Source organism: Muntiacus reevesi, chromosome 3 (genome assembly GCF_963930625.1).
Source record: "Muntiacus reevesi chromosome 3, mMunRee1.1, whole genome shotgun sequence".
Taxonomy (NCBI): domain Eukaryota; kingdom Metazoa; phylum Chordata; class Mammalia; order Artiodactyla; family Cervidae; genus Muntiacus; species Muntiacus reevesi.
The window spans coordinates 239,206,610-239,230,229 of NC_089251.1; the positions used below are offsets into that span (position 1 = coordinate 239,206,610).

Genomic DNA, 23,620 nt, shown 5'->3' on the forward strand with positions numbered 1-23,620 from the left:
AGGAAAAACACACATAGAGTATTGAATTTCTCATGTTTTATGGATTATAGGCATTCTAGGCGGTCACATTTTCAGAAAGAAGCCTGCCTGACTAGCTACTAGGCCAGCCCCTGAACACAGGATTTGATTAGCCTGACTGTAAATCTGGATAAACAGAAATTGTTTGCAGTAGTATTTAAACAGAAATAAAAGGCAGCACAGTATTAAAAACACCCTTCTTTAACATTTAGATATTGGAATAGTTAAGTAAATAATCCCTGTTATTAGGAAAATTTCAAAGACTCAGATAAAATATGATATTAGCATTAGAGGAAGGTTAAAACATACAGGTCACATATTGTTTACAACAGAAATAAATAGCTCTTTGGCCATAAAAAAATCAATTCATTTAGTGCCACCAGGAAGTGGCTTCTCCTTCCTCCTTCCTTTCTATCAAGATACAATGCACATATGACAGTTATTTCATCTTATTCCCCCCCCTAAACTGTGAGTCCCTCAGAGCAGAGAGATTTTCTCTTTGTGTTCACAACAGTATCTCACACATTGTGTATGCAGAAGAAAATGAAAAAAAAAAAGTGAAGGATGAATCATGAAAAATAATGACATAACAGTCACTAAAATAAATAACACAAAATCTCTGGTCTATTTTTAGAAACGTGTCAGTTTAAACGTGTAGTCGTGATTTTCATCTCTTCAACTCAAGAAGCTCTAGATCTTCGTTCACAGGCTCACAATCATTAAGGAATAAACCCAATTGCATGGCCCCTACATCAATTTCTTCAGAATCTCTGCAAGTGGGCGTCTGGTATCTGCATTTTTTAAAGCTACTCAAGTAATTCTAATATGAAGCAGAGTTGAACATCATTGTTTTAAAATGTTCTGCTGGGGCTCAACTAATGACATTTATTTACTTCCACCTTTTAGCTACTTGTTTTTTTCCCCTTCAAAATTGCCCCGTAGTACTCTATTTATCAAACCTAGAACACCTTTTATTATAACTTGATTTATTCTCTAGAATTCCTTTTCATGATAAAAAGCTTCAAATAAAATAGCTGTCTTATACAATTTAACATTTTAACCAAAAATTATTATTGTATTTTGTTTGATATTGCTATTAGCATTTTATGGCTCTGAATTCAGCTTTTGAAAACCAGACACCAGTACAGTACCAAGATAACAGATGTTATGGGTTTCCCTGGTGGCTCAGTTGGTAACAAATCAGCCTGAAATACAGGAAACTGCCAGCAAAGCATAAGATGTGGGTTTGATCCTTGGGCTGGGAAGATCCCCTGGAGGAGGAAATGACAGCCACTCCAATATCCTTGCCTGGGAAATCCCATGGCCAGAGGATCTTGGCGGGCTACAGTGCATGAGGTTGCAAAAGAGTTGGATACAACTTAGTGACTAAACAGCTGCAATCACAAATAATAGATGCTAAGTATATCTAGTAGAATTTAATATGTGCTTTTGTGCCTTTATGCTTACATTTCCAAGGCGTGTAATTCCTTTTATACTCTTATCTATCTGGAAAATTCAGATTCCTCTTTCAAAACTCCCAGATCATATTTTTCTTTCTCTAGGAAGCCTTCCTTAATTCGGACTATTAAGGACTCTCCAGCACTGCCACTGCCCCTCATTCATGCTTCCATTTTTCACTTCTAATACTACACTGTCATTTTATCTCTTTAAAATAAATCCCTTCTCCATAGCTGATCATGAACAACATGCAGTAGGCATGGCACAGCAAGACAGAAGCAATAGGCACTCAACAAGTGCTTATTAGATGAAAGAATATATGACCACATTGAAGTGAACCAGGTACAGTTCAAAAACACTATTGCTATTGACTGAATTGTGTCGCCCACAAAATTGTATGCTGAAGCCCTAACCTCCAGTGCAATGGTGTCTGAAGATGCGGGACTTAGGGAGATAATTAGGTTTAGAATTAGTGTCTTTATAAGAGGAGACACCAGAGAACTTGCTGTCTCTCTCATGGTCTGCCACTGAGGACATAGCAGGAAGGCAGGCGTCTGCAAGTCAGGAAGATTCCAAAAAGCTGCCAGTCTCCAGAAGTAGGGGGGAATAAATATCTGCTATTCAAGTTACCCAGTCTATAGTATTTTGTTCTAGCAGCCCAAAGTGACTAATACAACTATAACCTAGGACTAAGTTATTTGAAGAGAAGATTAATATAAATATTACAGATATTTGTACTCTTCCCTTTTATTGAAATCCTTAAAAAATAATTGCTTTTTGTAAAGACCATATGAAATAAAGTTAGTTCAGATACTTCATACTTTTTTCAAATAAATTTAAGGCATAATTTTTGATAATTCCTGGTAAACTAAGAAGCCTGACATAAGCATATATAGTGGAAAATGAAGTGATTTTGCAGAACAATGATCAGTAGGAAAAAAATGTTACCTTGAGGATGGCATTTATCAATTATAGCTATTCACCAGGCTTTTTTTCTTAATAGGTAACATTAATTGAAGACCCAGCATGTTCCTTGTACTGTGTTAGACATTATGTCTTAAAATTAATTTTGTTTTATTTAGGATAAAGAAAATATTTAAGGTATCACAGCAACTCCACAATGTATTATTTACTAATTTATTCAGCAAATATTTATTGTGCATTGTGGGAACCCAATTTTGTGTTTAAAGTCAATTTAAGCTAGTTTCATTCTCGCATTCTCTTGGGACTACAGACATAAACTATCCAGTTATCATCTGATAAATCTATTCTATAATCAAAACATAAAAACTGTGTGGTTTAGATCAGTAGAACTTATACTTCAAATTTTACTGATAAGTGACATTTTTAAAATTTGGAGGACCAATGCCGAGTTGCCAGCACTTTATGTGGCCAAATAATATAAAAAAACAAATATTACTACCAAGTATCACTATCACTTCACAAATGATAAAGCATTTTAATACAAGAAAAGAACACAATCTGAGCAGAGAAAAAAGTGATTTTCAAGGTGACTATATTTCATTTAATAGAGAAAACATCTACTATATACTTTATCATTCTCATTTCAGCCTAGACTGGTGAAAATTTTGTTAAGAACAGATTCAACTCTGGGACAGACACAGAAATTTCTACCCTCTATCACCCCCTCCTTCTGCTTAGTGCCACTGCAGTACCTTGTTCCTATTTCTCACTATTCAAAATCCCTTCCTTATTTTAATTTTTTGAGCAGGTTATTAAAATAAGTAAACATGGTTTAATCTCATCAGTCATGCAGGGCCCAAGGGAAAATGTAGGTCTACATTAATGTAATTGTTCTTGCATTTCATCAAATACTAAAGTTAAATGATGCTTCTGGTACTATCATAACTTTGTATTTCTGCATTTATAGTATATCATCTGAAAGCCTAAATGATGGGTATAAATCAAATATCAACCAAAAAAGCAAAGAAACTTACATGTGTGGACCCAGTGAAACCACCCTTGCCACTACAATTCCAAGAATCAGAGTTGTTAAAACTGTAGAAATAAGAGAAATCTGCAAAAGAAAATGTAAAGATATAGCTTCAGTTTAGAATAGAGATAATTTAATTGAAAATATTAGGTGACTTACTTTTTACTTGACTAAATTTATGTAGCCTTTAGAATACAATTCTTTAGTAGTTTATTCTTACCAATTGTTGTTGATAATCTCAGGCATGTAAATTTTTATCAGATCATACTCTTTTTTTTCCCACAAATAGAACAAGTACCAGATAAGACTGTTTCACAAAGTGAAGTTACGTTTTCACTTTTTGTCAGGTTTTTAGTGCTGACCTGTGCTTTTTTTCTATCTATAATCGCTTTCTTGCTACTGTCTTTATCTTACCCTGGCCCTTCCTACACAACATCCCCCCACACCCACCCACTCACACACATTTTGGGATGCGTCTGCTTCTTCCTTTCTGCTTTCCAGCTCTACTAGTCCATTTTTCCTAGGGAGTTTTGCCCTTTGGTCTGTCCCAGCGGCTCAGTGGTAAAGAATTCACTTGCAGTGCAGGAGACTCAGGAGACATGGGTCCAACTCACACCAGTATTCTTGTCGGGAAAATCCCATGGACAGAGGAGCCTGGTGGGCTGCAGTTTGTGGGGTCGCAAAGAGCTGGACATGACTGAGTAGCAGCAGCTGTGCTTCCAGAGTCTTCTTTGCTACTTTCTCTCTCTTCTGTTACTATTTCAACAGGTTAAAATATAAACCGGCCTGTGTATGTATGTGTTCTGTTCGCTCATTACATTAAATTTGTGTTTCTACTCATTTTTTTATAATGAATAAACACATTTTAGGATTTTTATCTGATAAGAAAAATATAAAATTTCTTTATTTCACTAGATTGTCATTAATCTTATTTCTTGGGCTGTTAGTTTTAAACTAGAGCAGGTTTTATTACGAGTCCTCTGATCCACTGAGATATTAAGAAAAAAATCCCAAGGTCACACAGCAAGAAAGTGGCCGGAGGGGATTCAGATACGCAGCCTGACTCCAGATGAGTGTTCTTAACTACTCTGCTTTGCATTGGGAGATCTATTTAGATACTTCAATATGATATTTGCAAGGGACATTTCGGGACAAAATGTTCAAGTGTTATCAATATGATAGAATATTAGCTTTCTTCTCATAAATGCCTTGCCTTTTGCTCTCAGAAGAAAGCATTTATGTCTATACTGAACATGAGAAATGGGAAATAGTTCACAAATTTCAGATAATTCACCAAAAAAGTCCCTTTTAATACATTTTTATTTACTTCTGGATCCCTGTTATGTAAAGAAGACAGCATGGGCAGAAAACTGGAATATCATCCCCACTCTCAGCTCTGCCTGGAAGGAGGGGCTTCACCACTGTGTATACACACCAACATCACAGTGAAAAGTAAATTAATCAACTGCTGGATTTTTCAAAATAGATTGAAAAAATATATGACTCACTCTTAAAAAAATTTTGCTTTCCTCAGAATGCTTGGCATAATGTAGATGCAACACCAGCAACATTTTGGGTAAAATACAAACATTTTATGAGAGTGAGGGAGAAAAATACAGCCAGATAAAGGCTAATGTATACAGATAAGCATATGTAGTGAGTTGAATACTTATTTGATTGGTTTTATTACAAATAAATCACCATTTTTCTTTAACAGTAAGAATCATAAATATTGGCCAGATTCTTATTCAATCAATATACTGATATTTAAATTCACTGGATAAAAAATATGCAGAACATTGTAATTTAAAAAAAATAATTAAGCCGTTTATAAAGCCAATTTACAACAAAAAAATTAACTGATTCATTCTTACTTCATTAAAGTTAATTTACTTTTAAATTGTCTAAATTATCTACAAAAAATGATATTTTTTTTCAGTAAATAGACTTGGTTTAAATACAGTTCTTTATATTTTCTAAAATTAGAGTGTTCTGTCTGATATCAGAATATCTTCCTTAAAAAAGGAAAAAGAAAGGGACCTATTCATTTCATATTCATCAAGTATTTAATTATCAGTTCTCCCAAATAAGATAAACTATCAAACAAAGTTTACTCTAATACAAGTATACGTAAACTAAAAGAAACTAAAGATGAATACTGTAATTAAGAATTTGGTCATATAGGCAGTAGTTTTACAAAGTTAATGCAGGTAACGTAGTGCATCTCTTTGCCTATTTAAAATGTAAAAATTACCTTTCCAAGCTTCGCTATATCTCGATACAAGGACAAAGGCAGAGTAAAGACAACCGTGGAAAGCACAATAATGAAATGGCGACCAATAAGCAAGTTTTCAGGATCAACTGAAATACAATAATGATTATAGAGTGTTTATAGATATGAGTAACACCAGTGACCCAAGTAGTCAAATATTTAATTATAAAAATGACAATTACTATAAAGTGATACACAAATGACAATTTTGAATAAGTTTCATAGAACCGTGAAACTTATTCATGGTTCTATGAAATAATAACATCAAGGATTAACTTATAACTCAAATAGTGTTACAGTATTTTGCATTCACATTATTTTAGTAGCCCCCAAATCAGGTTTCCTGCTTCTACCTTCCTTTGTTCCTTAAGGGTATATTTCCTACTGGAGAGTATGTGACTTAGAAGAGGAACTTTCAAAACAAAAAGACTCACAATCTCTGAATTACTCAAACAGCCATGATATAGTGAAAGGATGAACGGGGAGTGGAGCTGTGGTAAATTTTGAAAAGGTCTGTTAAAATGTTCACAGAGACTTTTTCATAATCAAGTCAAACAGGAAACAACCCAAATGCCCCTCAACTGAATGACAGATAAGCTGTTTATATCTATATAACAGAAAACTCCTCAGCAAAAAAATAAAAGAGTATATCACTAACAAACCCCCAAACAAATTTAATATACTAAGTGAAAGAGACCAGACCCCTAAAGGCTAGCTACTACAAGATGCCTTCTCTTTGGCATTCTGGGAAAAGGAAAAGCAGGACAAGAAGTCAGATCGGTAGTTGGAGATGAGGGAAAGTTTGACAACAAAGGGGAATGAGGAAAATTTGGGGAGATAATAGAATTGTTCTGTATTTTGATTATGGCTGTGGTTGTATGACTGTATAATTTGCCAAAACTTACAAAACTATGCATGAAAAAGGGTTAGGTTTACTACATTAAATTATATTGTAATACAAATAATGGGGACAAAAGTTAGTTTGCTTTTTAAAGAAATGGTGTAGAATAAATAGTACATGAAAAATGATATACAGAGAGTTGGTGATATGTAGCATTTATGTAGCATAAATAATAATATTTAAATAGCTAAATTAGAACTAAACTATACATAAAGGTGGATTAATACTTTAGAATCAGATTGGATCATAGATATCACTGGATATCTGAAGTCATCCAATTCCTCCACTTGCAAATACTTTACTTTCAAATTACTATGATTAATTATGAATAACTATATAAAATAATTAATTAATATTAATATATTGACGTACCTCCAGGGATTCTTTGGAAAACTTTGCTCAGAGTATCTCCAGTTATTATGTTGTAACTTATCATAGCTAAAAGCATAATTAAAACAACAGTCACCAACAATAAGTCATCATATATTTCACCTTGAATATTTTGAAAGTAATCAGTTATTATTTCTATAATATTGGCATAAGCTTACTTTCAAATATTTATTTTGATTACAAATATGTTAAGACTTTAAAAATAACTAGACAGCAGATTTGTGAGAGAATATCAATTTGTATTACAAAGATTTTCACTTTGATTCTTTTCAGAATATCTTTAAATAATAGTGAATTTTGGTAGGCATCTAAAATGCAATATGTTGTGTTATTAAAGTTAAGTGTCCAAATACTCTTTAGGAACACATGCATTGCTCAAAGTGAGGAAAAACAATAGAAAATCATGAAGACTTGAAAAGCAATAATATGGGGGGAATATATTCTTAGCCTTCTGTAGAGACATAAGGAACTTGTGGTTTGAATAACAGCTTCTGTGTTATTAATTTTTAAAATGAAGTCAATTCAGCCATTGGTGAATGTTAACTTATTACTTATTTTAGAAGTATTGGGTGCAAACTTAAAGTAGAATGTTGGCCTTGGACATGACTTCCACAAATCCTTAGCTTTTCAAAAAAATTTTAGCTTAGAAGAAATCTATTATTTCTCTCATTTACTTTTATTCCCAGATTATTCTATAGGGTTGGCCAAAAACATTTGTTTGGGTTTTTCTATAAAAGCTTATGGAAAAATCCAAATGAATTTTTTGGCCAACCTAATATTCTTCACCAAACTAGGGAATCGCATGCATTAATCCAGTGAAAGTCACCCTCACATTATTTCAATGAAATACTTAGAAAACAGACCAAAAGGAACAGAAAACAATAAAAAAATAGCTAAACACTCAGTGTGGAAAATATTTCAACTATTTGTATTCTTTAATGACTAACAACTATTCAAATTATTTTATTCAGAAATGGTTGTGCATTTATGAAAGTAATTATAATATTCATGCTCATATTCATCCTTACCAATGAAAGGATACAAAAATTGTAGAACAGAGAGTAAGAGATATCCTGGAAAGCCAAAAGTTCTATTGACCAAAGACTGGTAAGTGTCTGTTCCAGAAAGGGCAGCTCCTTTTATCAATAAAATGAGGGAGAAATCTGTGGCAAAAATAACCATTAAACAAATGTCAGATTAGATTTAATATAAAGGTTTTTTAAAAAATATTTTGACTTAAAAATACAAGTTTCAAAGAAGAGTTCAGTGCTAAAGCAAATTACCATGGTAAGGCTTACTTTATTTTCATAAAACATTATCTTTCATGAAACTATACTGCTTCCAGTTATATATTTTTTAATTAAGATGCAAAGAGTCTTAACATATCCATGTAGTGAACTAGACAGAAGAGGGTATGCAGACTAAAGTTAAAGCTTCAGTTTTCCATTTCACTTTCCTAACATAACCAATGCAACAACTATTAATAGGATGTGGCTCAAATGTCCAAGCAACAGAAGGTAGATTATCCAATATTTCAATGTGTGAAGACTGAGAATAAAACATGCTGTCAAACATTCCAAAAAAAAGTAGATTGAGGAGAATCAGATAATTTGCTTTATAACAGAATACAATTAATATCTTTACTTTATCATCATTATGGTTAGCAAGCTACTCTAAGAATTTTTTTGAAATTTACTGTTTAGAGATTTAAGTTCCAATTTTAGAGTTGAAATTGTAGATACAGATATATAGAAAAATGTATAATGAAAAGTTACTCTCTCTCTCATTTAACTCAATGCTTTTTGAATACCTAGAGAGCAACGCTGCAGCTGTACTGGGTACACAACTATGCAAAAGGTATGATTCTTACTTTTTAGTCTTGCTCATGTTTCTATTACAAGTGATTTTTTTTTTTGTCCTTTAAGTTATTCGGAAATGTATTAGAGTACAAAGAAGAAAATACAAATCATCGCAATATCATTTCCACCTTGATTCTCTCACGTCTTTGAAATTTCTTTTAACAAGTTCATCAATGAGCTCCAAGTTGATAAATCCAATGGAAACCTCTTAAACATTAATTGTATTTGCCTTTTCAGTAGCATTTTCCTTTCTGACACCAGTTTCTCTTGGATTTCCTTCTACCTTTTGAGCCATTTACACTTAGTTTTTTCACCAGTTTCTTTAACTCTTCCAAATCCTGGATTCTGGGATTATTTTTTCCTTACTCTTCCAGATGTCCTACTATGATCTTATTCATGCCATGACTTCAATTTTCACACAGATGTTAGTAACTCCTGAATTTGTATCTCCAGTCAGGAATTTCCCAAAACTCCAGATTTCTGTATCTTGCTGTCTAGTAAATATTTTACCTTGAAGATCTTGTAGGCATCTTGATTTAGGTGTCCAAATTCTAATTTATATATTTGTCCTGGAGCCTGCTTCTGCATTCATATTTCTCCAAACTGTGAATAGTATCAAGAGAAACTTGAGAGTCACACTATAGTTCTCATTATCCACCACCTTCTATTTTCCTTTGGCCACTAAATCCATTAACTACTGCATCATAGATTATTCAACTGTATCTCCTCATGTCTAATCTCTAACCTGCTTTAAGGGTTTATACCTCTATTACTTCTTGCCTGGATTACTGCAAACACTCCTAATAGTTCTCTCATTCATCACCCTCTCCTTATCTACTTTCCAGACGTTTTCTCTCTTGCCAGATAAATATGACCATAGCATAAATTCGACCATGTCTTCTGCTTAAAATCCTCCAGGAAAATCCTCTAATGATTTTGAATAAAAATAAACTCTTTTCCATAATTTTTCTCAGAAAAAAAATGTTTACTAGCTGTGGAATCTTGAATGAAAGTCTGAGTCTCATCTGAAAAGTAAGGCAATACCCTAAACTTGAAGAGTCTATGAGGATGATGTGATGATGTTTAAATGCCTACCACAATGCCTGGCATGCTACAGATGCTAACGGAATGAAAACTTGTGCTATTTTTAGTTATTTTCTATAGGCTGCATGTTTTGTGAGAAAAAGCATTGCATTTGGAATCTGATGAGAGTGACAGTAATGATGATAACCACAAAAACACTAGCAAATACTTAACAACACTTTCTGTAGGTAAGACTTTTCCTAAATGCTTTATACTTATTGACATGTTTAACCTTCACTAAAACCCTATGTAGGTGCTATCACAATCCTCCATTTGACAGAAGAGAAAAGTGAGGCACAGAAGCTTAAGCAAACTGCTAAACATCACAGGGCTCATAAGGAAGAGACAGGACTCAGACTCTGGTAGTCTAGCCCCAGAATCCATACATGCATTTAACCAAAATCTCAACTCTGTTGCCAGTAACCGCTGACCATAGGCAAATCATTTTAACCTGCCAAAGTCTCAATTTCCACCTTCATAAAAAGTAGAACATGCACACCTACTTCATGGAGTCAGAAAGATTAACTATAGTGGCTGCATCATGCTTAGTATCTAGCTTGTCATCAGGAAATGGTAATGATTATCATTACAAGGGAGGCTTCACAAATGCCTCTGCAAACCTCTCTAACTCTGTATATTCCCTCTTACCAACATCAACCCTATACTTTAAGCAGACAGAATGACTTACACATTCTCTTTTGTATTTCCACATTTCCATCAGCTTAAAGCATCCTTCTATTTTCTTTGCTCACTCACATTTTTTCATAAACAGTCAGTGAAGGGGTCTTTTCCTCCCCAAAACATGACTGTTCCTTCCAGGCTAGGTTAAATGCCAGAATCCTTATTGTCACGTACATATTTATATTATGGTATTTTTTATGAAGTATCACAACTATGTGCTTTTTTTTCTGCCTAACATACTACATTGTAAGCTTCATGTGGCAGGAAAAATGTTCTTTATTGCTATAATGGCAGCAGGGTTAGTAAAACTCTAGTGAATGAATCAATGATCAGCAAAGCAAGATTGCTAGATGTCTACATATCTGATAGAAATTTAATATGATAAGCGACCTAATATATAAATTTAAAAATATTCTACAAGCACCAGTGACAAAGTAATTCATCCTATATCCTTTGTTTAACAGTAGGAAAAGCTTCACATAAGAGCTGAGTAGTGTCCTGAGGATAAACAGGCTTTTACTAGGTAGAGAAGAAAAAATAATGTCAAGCAGGGGGACTACTCATAGGTAGTCAGTGTGAAGGCATAGTCTATATGTGGGTAATGGGATCATACAGAATGGCTAAAATCCAAGTCCCACACAAGGCGGTGACAGTGACAGGGTGAAAAGAGAGGTCAGATTAGTAGGGGTTGAGACTAAAAGTGCAGACTGCGCTGAACCACAGAAGAATTTAAATGAATTTTTTTTTCCTGTGGTCATAACAAAGTCTTGAAACATTTTGACTTGGGAAATAACAGATCAGGCTGAGGTTTTATAAAGATAACTCTTTCAGTAATATGAAGGAGAGACCAGAAAGTTAAAGATATAGGCTAAAGGCAGGAAAATTAAACAGCAACTTACTGGCCAAGGAAGAGAATCAATGAGGACTGGTAATAGGAGGTAACCAATTTCACAGATGCTGTAAAGTTTTGATGAAGAACTGTGTGCTTGGAATGAGACTGCTGAATTTTACAAAAGTTCAAAATGTATTGCTTAAAAGTAACAATTTGCTAAGAGTTTAGTAAATAACAGATGCTTTCATTTACATGTAAAACACAGGCTATAAACAAATCTCTCAAAAGTTTTAGGAATCTCAAATATCAATCATTATAACATTTCCTTTCATTATAACATTTTGATCTCGCTTTAGATATATTATATGCAAATCACAGATAAACCATGAATGAATCTATGTTACTCAACAGGTGAATTTTCTTTTACATCATTACACAGGCTTAGACAATAAAAATTACTTTTCTCTAATCAACAAATATGAGAACCTTAAAGCAAATTAAAAATCATTTTCTGTAAATATTTACAATTCTTTCTTTTTCCCCAACATTTCACAAACATGAAAACAGAACTTAGAAACACCACTTGTTGAACTGGACATATCTCATTAAAAAGACAAAGGCCTTAAAAAGACAAAAGAATAATTGTAGAGAAAAACAGTTGTATAATTGCAGTGTCAATTTAAAGAACAACTCAATATTATAACCCTATTTGTAGATTTTGCTCTTAAAATCCTAATTAAGAAACAAAAAAGAATCATAGTCTACAATTTTTTTTTTTTGCTTCTGCATAGTCATCCTTTATTTATCAAAACTATACAAGGATTTTCATCATGCAACTAAATTAATAAGAGTAACTAATTTCCACTGATTAGTAATTTCATAATATATGACTTGGGAAAGGCCTGCTCATAGACACTGCTGTAGGTTTTTATACAGCATCAGTTGAAAAACATTCACATCATGATCTGTGTATGTATAATGTGACTTTGCTTTAAGAAACTATTCATTCTCCTCAAGTGTTGGTTGAGATTTTAGGTGATATATATTTAATTTTTTTTTCTACCTTCTGGTTTACGACGTGTGCAAATGTTCACAGTGCATTTAAATAAGCCATGGTTATTATGCTTGGGAGGAAATTAATTATTTGTTCATACTGATTGACTGGGAAACAGGAAATTAAAAACAACAAGGGTAAATCCTTGAATGCGATTTTTTTAGTATGCTAAACGTTCTCTTGAATAAAATAAAAATTAAATACCAGCAACTCTGAATAAGCACCAAGTTACAGATTTCCTATTACTTAAGCTACAAATTAAGAGCTGTAGAAGCTAAAAGCAGCTTAGGTTTGGGGGTTGGGAGTAGTGAGAAGACAGCAGGGAGAAAGGGAGTGTAGGTTCTGCAGCAATCTTCACTTTATTCCTCAGCCTCAGGAAAGATGGCTGAGTTACAGGCTGGTTTTGGAAGAATGCGATTTTATAGGGAATGGCATCTTAGAGTCTTCGGAAGGAGAGCTAAGACAGAGACTCTAGGCATGGGATTTGAGGCAGCGCTCTCAGGAGATGGCGAGTGAAAAGATAAGCCAGGGGCATAGCTCAAAAGGACACCGTCTCGGTGGAGACGGGAGGCAGCCCAGCCCTGCGGGGGTGGCGCTCTGCAGCTCCAGCTGCACCACACGTGGGTCCCTCCTGGAGGCAAGGCGGCCAGCTTCGGGGTTTCCAGCAGTCATTTGGGGAAATGATGACTGGGACTGATAGCCTCACAGGAAGGTGACACTCTTGAGGCCCAGGTTGCCTCTCTGCAGAAGGGGACCGCTGAGGTGTTTTGCATCACCTGGTAAAAGGTGATCACACATAGCAGCCCACAGCAGAGATGGGGAGGATCATCTGTGTCAGAGACTCCAAGGCAGAGGAAAGCCTTTGTGTTTGTCATGAGGGGAACTGGGGGGATGACAGGGCAGGGGTGCGAACAACAGTGAGATAAGATGACTAGTTGTAAAACCTGTACTTGGATGGGGAAGTGGCCAAACATAGGTGTAAATGAACTTATCACATGCAAAGTGGGAAGCAGGACAAAAGGGATACAGAAGCGCCTTGCAGCTGCCCTTGGAGACTGGCAGGGGTGGTGGCGGTGGTGGGGTGGGGACCCCCACTGGCTGAGAACCTGGGCTCCTGGTGCCACCTGCAAGAACAGAGCTTGAAAAGGTTGTTCATTCATGTGCACCTGTCCATACTTTTTGTGGGAAAGGAATTCCTGACATCTATATTTGCAGAGTACAGTCTCAGCCTTAATCAGTCTTTAAAATGACTCCTCCACCTACCACTATTGGCAAAAAGTGAAAACGGCACATGAAAAGGATTTAGGCCTAGTAATATACAACATTCTTCTAATCTGTTCAGAGGATTAGCAAGAAAAGTAAATCTCCTCAGTCATAAATGTCTAAATTGTTTAGGATTCCTTGATGTACTTTTTAGTTAGGAAATTCAATTACAGGGGATGTGTATGTGTGTGTGTGTTTGTGTAAAACAATCATTGCATAATTTAAGTTGTAGGAATAAGCAATTATATAGTAATTTTTACCTGTAACATATGAAACCCAGAATAAAAGCAATATTCCCAGAGGAAAGCCAGCTTGCTTCATTGAATAAGGCAAACCTGGAAAAAAAATATGCGCCACCCATCACATTAATAAAATATACAAATAGAGAGATTTTTCCCCAATTACCATATATAATAGGTTAAGAATATTAACATATTTATATGAGATAGTTGTAAACAGTGCATTTGAATACTAAAGTTAAATGTTAGCATATTAATACTTATTTCAGGATAAAATGTTGTAAGTTAAGGACATGTCAATAGAGTGAGTTTATGAGGTAGAAGAATATGATAAGAAAGCATCAAATGAAAAACAGATGCCAGTTCACACAAATAATGTTCACTTTAGGGTTTTACCAGAATCCGCCTGCAATGTGGGAGACCTGACTTCAGTTCCTGGGTTGGGAAGACCCCCTGGAGAAGGGAAAGGTTACCCACTCCTGTATTCTGGCCTGGAGAATTCCATGGACCGTATAGTCCAAGGGGTCGCAAAGAGTTGGACATGACTGAGCAACTTTCACTTTCAGGGTTCGGGGACACATGACCTAGAATATGTGGGGAGTAGTGACCCAGAGCTCTCCTTACAGGCTGGCTGGGAAAACAGAGACAATGATGAGTATAGAAGGTTTGGGGGACTTCTCCAACAGTCCAGTGGTTAAGACTGCACCTTTCAATGCAGAGGGTGTGGGTTTGATCCCTGGTCAGGGAACTAAGATTCCACATACCCCCCAGCCAAAACACCAAAATATAAAACAAAAGCAATACTGTAACAAATTCAATAAAAACTTTAAAAATGGTCCACACCAAAAAAAATCTTAGGGAAAAAAAGAGAGAATAGAAAAGTTATGAGATTCTAGGAAAGACTAACTCTGGGGCCAAGATGGGCAACTCTGTAGGAAAGGAGAGGAAAATAAGAAGGCAAAGGTATTTTTTATAAAGCTGAAGTGAGTATATAACATTATTTATTATGAACTTTTTTGGGGGGGATGGGCAATTTTAAATTATGTATAATGAAACATTTAAAATAAAATGTACATAAACTATTTCCACTTAGAATGCTTTATTCCCTGAAAACCTTTCCCTTTAAAAAAATCTGTTGAGCCTAATTAATAGGTACTTTTCAAGACTGCTGACATGGATCAGCTTAAAGTATTCATATTAGGAATTAACTCTGGAATTCTGCCTGCACCTCCACGGCACATGGAGGCAGAATTTCAAACAAGTCTTTGCCCCTGCTTGCTATTACTTTGCGTCAGTTCCTACATTTTATCTACCATATGAAAAAAATTGTCTATATATGGAAAGTAAAATCAAGAAACACATCAATTTGAGAAAGTTAAGAGAAGTAACTCAATCCAGATGACTGTGACTAAGAGGTCAAAACTTTATAGGGAAAAAGCAATAGTCTCAAGGAGCATCTGCAGGATTTTGATTTGTCTCAGCTTTTCCTTAAATTGGATGTTTTCAAATAACAAAAAGAATAATAAGCACTGGGAAAAAGAAAGCTGCCTTTATTATTATAGTGCAACACACTTAATTTTGCCAGAAATTTACCCCTGGCTTCAGACTGGGAAAATATGAGCTGCTCATTTCTTGCAATTCTGATTACTTGGCTCCTTTGTCTTAAAAATCCATTTAAAAACAATTTCTATTTATTGATTACAGTTAAATATCTCACAATAAGACTGTACTTTAAATTTTAATAATATATAAATGGGTAAGGAAATATTACATGGATTTGATTTTTCACAAGATTGCTATGTTTTCACATTAAACTTTTGTATCTGCAATATATCCAAATATCTGGAGGTTTTACACCTCCAAAAGGTTATAGAAAGATGATTCAAGTAACAGTAGACATTCCAGAAACAGGGAAAAAAGTAAACTTGGTAACATTATCAACTGACATACAGCCCATGAAAAAATTTTTTTAGTTATCTTCCATCTGCAGCTTCACCTTAATCTACCACACAGGGAGGATACTTTCAAATGCAGAAAAAGTGTATGAATCACCACCCCATCTTTAGTATAAGAGACTGATGGTGTGTACACTGGGAAACAGGGAGGCTTTTATGAAAGAAAAATTACCAACTTTATAAATTTTTTTCCTTTAAAAATAATCTGTAAATACTAGCAACATAATAAATGTCTTCAATTTGGCCTTCTCACTGAAAAATTAAAAAAAAAAATCAAACACTTACCTATTACACCAGACCCTATAATCGAGTTGACAACATTAAAAACGGCAGCAGACTGACGACAAGTTTTCCCTTTGTGCTTATGTTCAGAAACCAGGGTTTCTCTGTCATCTCGATGGCTCTATTTCAGTATATAAAAATGCGATTAAATAAAGACTTAGATAAAATTTGGAAAATTTTAAGATAAATACGCAATGTAGGAGACTAACACGATATTAGTAATAATAAATGTCAATAACAATAAGAAGATGAAGATAATAAGAAAAAGTAACAATAATATCTAGTGATTCAGAGCTTGTGAACACACTCTTCTCCTAAACTGTGCTGATTACAGGTGTGTCAAGTTCGTGGACTGCTGCATGAACTCCTAGGGTACAGGATCTCCCAGGAAGCAAATGTGATTTTGTGTGTGTGTGTGTTAAATGAAAGGGGTTATATTGAAAAGTGCCTGACTAAAAAAAAAAAAAAAAAAAAAAGATGAAGGCAAATTTTTTTCTCCTGGAGAACCTTGCTGTTCAGTCGCTGTCGAGTCTGACTCTGCCATCCCTTGGACAGCAGCCCGCCGGGCTTCCCTGCCCTCCACGAGCTCCCGGAGTTTGCTCAAACTCACGTCCATTGAGTCGGTGATGTTACCTAATCATCTCATCCTCTGCCGCCCCCTTCTCCTCCTGCCCCCAATCTTGGTGCTAAATCAAGACCCAGGTGAAGGCAGCCGAACTCCTGCAGGTGAAGGAAACTTGAACGGTCCTGCCTTCAGAACCTGTCCCAGCTCCAGTTTTACCTGCGGCGGGATGGCGGGCCGCTGCCCCGGGTAGCCCATGGCTGCACCCGGGTCTCGGGCAGGTGGAAGTTCGCGGGCGCCGGACCTCGACTCCTCCGCGGCCTCCGAGCCCGGCGTCAGCGCGCCGGGAGAGTCGGGCTGAGGCTCTGCGGAGCAATTCGCCCCACCTCCCGCGGGCTGCCGCCCCGACTCACTCGGCCGCTGCAGGCGAGGCGCTTTCCCCTCCGGGTTTGCCCGGACAAATGCACCTTCCTGCAGAGGCGGAGATGCGACAGGGTGTTTGTTTCTGAGAGAGGGCAGCCCTCTCTCCCCGTATTTCGCCCCTCCCTCTTTTTTTTTTTAACCCTCCCACCCGACCTCCAGTTACCAAGTACAGTTTATTGTGCCCACGCTGACCTGCCCAGATGGCACAGAGTTAAGATGGCCTCATTCTAGTCCATTCCCACATTAGCTGCTCCTTGGCTGGCATCTGATACCCAGGTAAGAAGGCACTTATCCTGACTCCCATGGAGCGTGTTTTCTATTGCCACCTTCTCCTGTTCCTTGTACTTCTTTTATGTCAGTGATGACTCATGAAAAGCTGAGAGTTTTAAATGGAAAATAAAAAACTTTTCTAAAGTTTTAGCAAACTTGTTTACTAGGCATGCTTTTGTCAGATGTTGCTGGGTGACTTTTCAGAATAGATGACTTACAGAAAGGAAAGGAAGATGAAAGGATAGTGGAGTCAGGTAATGAACCATAAAAAGGGGGTAAGGAGGAGTGTCAGGGGATGGGAAAGAAAAGGCACTTGGAGTATCTGAGCCACAAAGAATCTTTTTTTTCCCCCCATTTATTTTTATTAGTTGGAGGCTAATTACTTTACAATATTGTAGTGGTTTTTGTCATACATTGACATGAATCAGCCGTGGATTTACATGTATTCCCCATCCCGATCCCCTCCCACCTTCCTCTCCACCCATCCCTCTGGGTCTTCCCAGTGCACCAGGCCCGAGCACTTGTCTCATGCATCCAGCCTGGGCTGGTGATCAGTTTCAGCCTAGATAATATACATGTTTCGATGCCCTTCTCTCCAAACATCCCACTCTCGCCTTCTCCCACAGAGTCCAAAAGTCTGTTCTGTACATCTGTGTCTCTTTTTTCTGTTTTGCATATAGGGTTATCGTTACCATCTTTCTAAATTCCATATATATGCGTTAGTATACTGTATTGGTCTTTATCTTTCTGGCTTACTTCACTCTGTACAATGGGCTCCAGTTTCATCCATCTCATTAGAACTGATTCAAATGAATTCTTTTTAATGGCTGAGTAATATTCCATGGTATATACACAAGGAATCTTAAATAACCCTCTTTCACCCCTCTTACCCTCAGATGAGGAAACAGGCCCAGAGAATATTCAGTCACAAAGAGAATACATAGAGAACAGTTTCAGGGACAGTAAGAATGGTAATATAACTTATCAAATAGTTAAAGATGTTCTTTAACTACTTATCTACTTATAAGTAATCTACTTATCAAATAATTAAAGAGGTTCTTTTTCATAAATATTTATTTAAAACTATGAAACATTTTAAAAACGTAGAAAAACCTAAAGAGAATTATAAACTTCATATATTCTCCACTATCAATGTAACAAGCATTAATATTTTGTCATATTTTTTCAAATTGCAACAATAAGCATTTAATGCCACAATAGACATCCCTTTGCCCTTCCCCATTCCTTTCCCTTCATTCCTAGACTCAACTAATTCATGCATCTTTTGTAGCCATGCTTTATATTTTAATTCATTTGCAGCCGTAAACAACATATGAAGTGAAGTGAAAGTCACTCAGTTGTGTCCGACTCTTTGCGACCCCATGGACTATACAGTCCATGGAATTCTCCAGGCCAGAATACTGTAGTGGTTAGCCTTTCCCTTCACCAGGCGATCTTCCCAACCCAGGGATCGAACCCAGGTCTCCCACATTGCAGCTGATTCTTTACCAGCTGAGCCACCAGGGAAGCCCAAACATATATAACGATAAGCATATTTTCAAGATTTACAAAGATGGACCCAAAAACCATCCTGCATATTATTTTCCTGTTAGCATTATTGTTTGTCTACCCAGTATACTTTTTTCAATATTATTATGTTATATGTAGATACAGCGTATTCATTTTATCTGTCTCACCAGTTCAATTAGCCATCCTCCTGTGCTGTGTACTTATTCACTCAGTTGTGTCCGTCTCTTTGTGGCCCTATGGCCTGTGGCCCACCAGGCTCCTCTGTCTGTAGGGATTCTCCAGGCAAGAATACTGGAGTGGGTTGCTAGGCCCACCTCCAGGGGTCGTCCCAGCCCAAGGATCGAACCCAGGTCTCCTGCCTTGCGGGTGGATTCTTTATCGTCTTGTCACCAGGGAAGCCCTTAAGATTATTTCTAATTTTGCGCTCTTGTGGAGCATATTACATGACCATTTCTCTAGAAGTAGAGTTGTTAGGAAGTAGTTCTTGCATATTTTTAACTTCCTTAAATATTTCCAAACTGCTCTAGAAACTGATAGCCCCAATTACACTTCCACCAGCAGAGACGGAATTCCTGTTCTGCATTGTTAACATCAGGACTTGGTTTCTTTTTAAAATTTTGATGTTCTTGTGAGTTTTAAAATGCAATGTAATTATTGTATAGATTTGTATTATCTTAATATATAGTGATGTGAATCTTTTTATAATGTTTAATGAATATAATTAAATATTTTGGTTGTCCTTTGTTAATCTCATTTTTTCATCCTTTGCCCATTTGATTTTGATTGTTAGTCTTTTTCTTATTGTGAGAGTTACTTATATATCTGGGGTGCCAACAATATTTTGCACATATCTTCTCCCAGCTTCTTTCTTTTAAAATTGTGGAATTTTTAAGTGCAACATTTTCAGTTTTGAGATACTCAGAATTAATAATCCTAATTTGGATGTAAGCACATTAAAAGAAAGAAAATTACAACCTTTTCACTAAAAAATATAGATTCAAAATCTTCAATAAAATATTAGTAAATTGAATCCAACACTGTATGACAAAGTTAACAATATCCTGACCATGTTGAGTATTCTCCAAGTATGGTACAATGAATGAATGAGTTCCTGTGAGTACTTGGAATTGTCTGTGTTCTACATTATGGCCATTCTGATAGGATGAAAATTAGCATATATGATTGACTACATCATTGCAATTATTATTTTGAACAAACTGTCATCTGTTAGATCCATTAAGAATAAAAAAAATAAAAGTATTCACTTCTCCAGTGCTCCTCTCTTGTTTTTACAGATCCAAGTTTCCAACATATCATTTTTCTTCTCCCTAAATAACTAATTTTTAAAAGCTTCTTGAGGCAGGTCTGCTGGTAACAGAATCCCTCCATTTTTGTTTGTCTGAGAATCTTTATTTTTCCTTCACTTTCGAAGGATATTTTTACAGGGTACCGAGTTCTAGGTAAGGTTTTTTTTTTTTTCCTCTCAGCCCTTCAAAGGTTTCACTTCACTTTCTTCTTGACTGAATTGTCTCTGAGGAGAAGTTGGGTATATTCTTACGTTTTCCTTCTATAGGCCAGGTGTTTTCCCCCTCCTATTTTTTTTTTTTTCAGAGTTTTTTTCTTTATCTTTGATTTTCTGTAGTTTGAAAATGATATTTGTTAAGTGTAGTAGTTTTTTGCATTCATCCTCTTTGGTGTTCTCTGAGCTTGCTGTTTCTGTGATTTGGTGTCTGATATTAATTTGGGAGAAATTTTCAGTCATTGTTTTTACAAACATTTCTTCTATTCCTCTTCTATTCCTTCTGTTATTGCTATTGTGCATATCTTACACCTTTCATAGTTGTCCCACTTTTTTGGAGTATTCTATTCTGGGGTGAAATATTTTTTCAGTTTTTTTTTCTCTTTTCAATTTTGGAGGTTTCTATTTAGATATTCTCAAACTCAGAGACTCCTCAGCCACATCTGATCTACAAATAAGCCCATCAAGACGTTCTTCATTTCTGTTACATTTTATTTTGGTTCTTTCTTAGAATTTCCATCTGTCTGCTTGCCCATCTGTACTTGCATGTTGTCTACTTTATCCATTTAGAATAGTTAGCATCTCAATTGTGGTTTAAAATTCCTGGTCTGATAATTCCAACATTCCTCCCATATTGGAATCTGGTTCTAAGACTTGCTCTGTTTCTTCAGATTATTTTTTACTCATTAGTATGTCTTACAGTTGTTTTTGATAGCTGGACATGATATATTGGGTAAAAGGAACTCTTGTAAATAGACATTTAGTAATATGATGGTGAAGATGGGGGAGGTGAAGCATTCTGTGGTCCTATGAGTAGGTCTCAGTCTTTTAGTAAGCCTATACCTCTGGATTCGGAGAAGGCAATGGCAACCCGCTCCAGTACTCTCGCCTGGAAAATCCCATGGATGGAGGAGCCTGGTGGGCTGCAGTCCACGGGGTCACTAAGGTTGGACATGACTGAATGACTTCACTTTCACTTTTCCTTTCATGCATTGGAGAAGGAAATGGCAACCCACTCCAGTGTTCTTGCCTGGAGAATCCCAGGGATGGGAGCCTGGTGGGCTGCCTTCTATGGGGTCACACAGAGTCGGACACGACTGAAGCAACTTAGCAGCAGTAGAAGCAGCATACCTCTGGATTGGGAACTCCACACACACTGCTTAGTACTTCCCTCCTCCTTAGGGGAAACAGGGTGGTTATTGTAGGCTGGAGATATGTATTTTCTTCCCTCAGGTCAGTTAAGCTCTATTAAAACCCTAGCAGTTTAGGCTCTGGATAAACAGTTTATCTTGATAGCAGACCTTGTTAAGAAGATGCTTGGAGTGTTTAATGCTCTGGAGTGATTCTTTCTCCCTCCTCCTGCAAGAAGCAAGAGGAGATTTTTCTCCAGCATTTACTATGAGAACTTGGTTGAGTTTCTGGAGGTAAAATTCACAAAAGTGTGGGGGCCCCTGTTGACTGGGGTCCTCTGGAGTTTTTATCTCTCAGATGCTAATCCTTCAGAAATGCATCAGTTATAGCTCAGATTTCCCTTCCTGGCACTGGTTCCCATGGACTTTTGTGATTCCCTGTATGTTGGCCTGTCTCATTTCAGGGACAGTAGTTTGCCCTGTGACCTCACTTCTCTGAAGGTTCTCAGAAAAATTGTTGATTTTTCAATTTGGTTATTTTTTTTCTTTTTAAGACCAAGTGGCATATTCCAGCTTCTCATATGCTGGACTGGAAACTGAAATGTCTTCATACTTATTTTAATGATATTTCCTATAGCCTCTTTCTGTTCTAGTTTCAAAAGTATTATTTGTTTAATTTCAAAAATACTATATTATCAGTGAAAACACCTGAAGAAGAAAGAATAGAACAAAATCACTTGAAATCCCTCCATGCAGAGGTAAATGCAGTTAGTGTTTTAGGACCCTACAGTTTACTCAGATTAGACAGTGTTTGATGTAGAGGAAGTGTGCATATTCACATACATGTAGACAGTTTTTTGAATCTCTCTTAGCCCAGATAAAGGCTGTGGGTGTCAGACTTTCAGGAATGTAGAGAGCCTAAATTTGAGGTTTTTTTTTTTTTTATCAGATTCTATAATCATGTAAATAGTATACTATGCTCATGTAGAATTATTACTTTTCTTCATTATTTGGTTACAGTCCAGACTTCTTGTTATTGTTCAGTTGCTCATTCGTATACAACTCTTTGCGACCCCATGCATTGCAGCCCTGACCTCTAAGAGCACCTAGTTATCTTAGAAATAATCAGAGAATGCTTTATCTTGGCAGAAATCTGAACTTACAAAGCTTTTCCTGAAGAAATCTACCTGATTTCTTTCTGACATTAAGGTCCAAGTTTGGTTATGACTAAAGACAATAATTTTCAACCCTCATCTCTAGGGAAGTTACATTTTCCTCAATTTTGGAAAGGAGTCTAGAAGATGAGTAATTTAAAAAAAAATAAAAATGGATGCTTTTTCTTTTTTAATAAAAGTGATTTCCACAGTATTAGATTGCTAATTCTGCTAGCATTGGTAGAGGCTTAATGTGCAGTCTAAAACAAGATAAACTTTTCTTCTTGCTTTTTAACTTTCCAGAGATGGGGATACTCAGTCTTTAGAGGTCTGGAAGGACTGCTCAGATACTTTTGGCTAAGTAAACAAAATATGTGTTCTTTTTAAAATAGGATTTATCATCTTCCAAAACAATTCTTACAGTTTTATTCTATTATCACCATATTGCTCATTATTGAGGAATATTATGGAACCTTGTTCCTGTGACTCCATAATTAGTGTGTTTTGATGCTTTCTAACATAATTCTTAGAATTCCATAAAACCACTAAAATGATATTTTTGGTTTGTAGTCAGATTGGATGAGGTACTCAGGAGTGAGCTAAAATTAGTGTAACTGTAAGACCTGGTTTGCCCAAGATAGACCTGGTTTAGGCTTCTTGTTTCACTGTAATATGAATAGCATCATTTTCATTCTTCAAAGTATCTCAGTTCGGAAAATAAGTTTGGAGAATCTTGCTACAAACGCACCTTGTTGTCATTTTAGTTGCTAAGTTGTGTCTGACTCTTTTGC

The 23,620-nt window shown here is 36.1% G+C and overlaps 1 protein-coding gene across 1 annotated transcript in view; it reads right to left on the reverse strand.

Moving 5' to 3' along the window:
• SLC38A11 (solute carrier family 38 member 11) overlaps nucleotides 1–17,470 on the reverse strand; it is a 56,381-nt gene extending 38,911 nt beyond the window's left edge. The window contains exons 1-8 of the mRNA XM_065931672.1: nucleotides 17,419–17,470; nucleotides 17,023–17,274; nucleotides 16,245–16,362; nucleotides 14,026–14,100; nucleotides 8,022–8,156; nucleotides 6,976–7,041; nucleotides 5,685–5,791; nucleotides 3,435–3,514 (exon numbers count right to left, since the gene is read on the reverse strand). Of these exons, the coding sequence (XP_065787744.1) occupies nucleotides 3,435–3,514; nucleotides 5,685–5,791; nucleotides 6,976–7,041; nucleotides 8,022–8,156; nucleotides 14,026–14,100; nucleotides 16,245–16,362; nucleotides 17,023–17,061 (620 nt within the window). The 5' untranslated portion in view covers nucleotides 17,062–17,274; nucleotides 17,419–17,470. The remainder of the gene's footprint in view (nucleotides 1–3,434; nucleotides 3,515–5,684; nucleotides 5,792–6,975; nucleotides 7,042–8,021; nucleotides 8,157–14,025; nucleotides 14,101–16,244; nucleotides 16,363–17,022; nucleotides 17,275–17,418) is intronic.
• Between the last annotated feature and the right edge of the window lie 6,150 nt (nucleotides 17,471–23,620).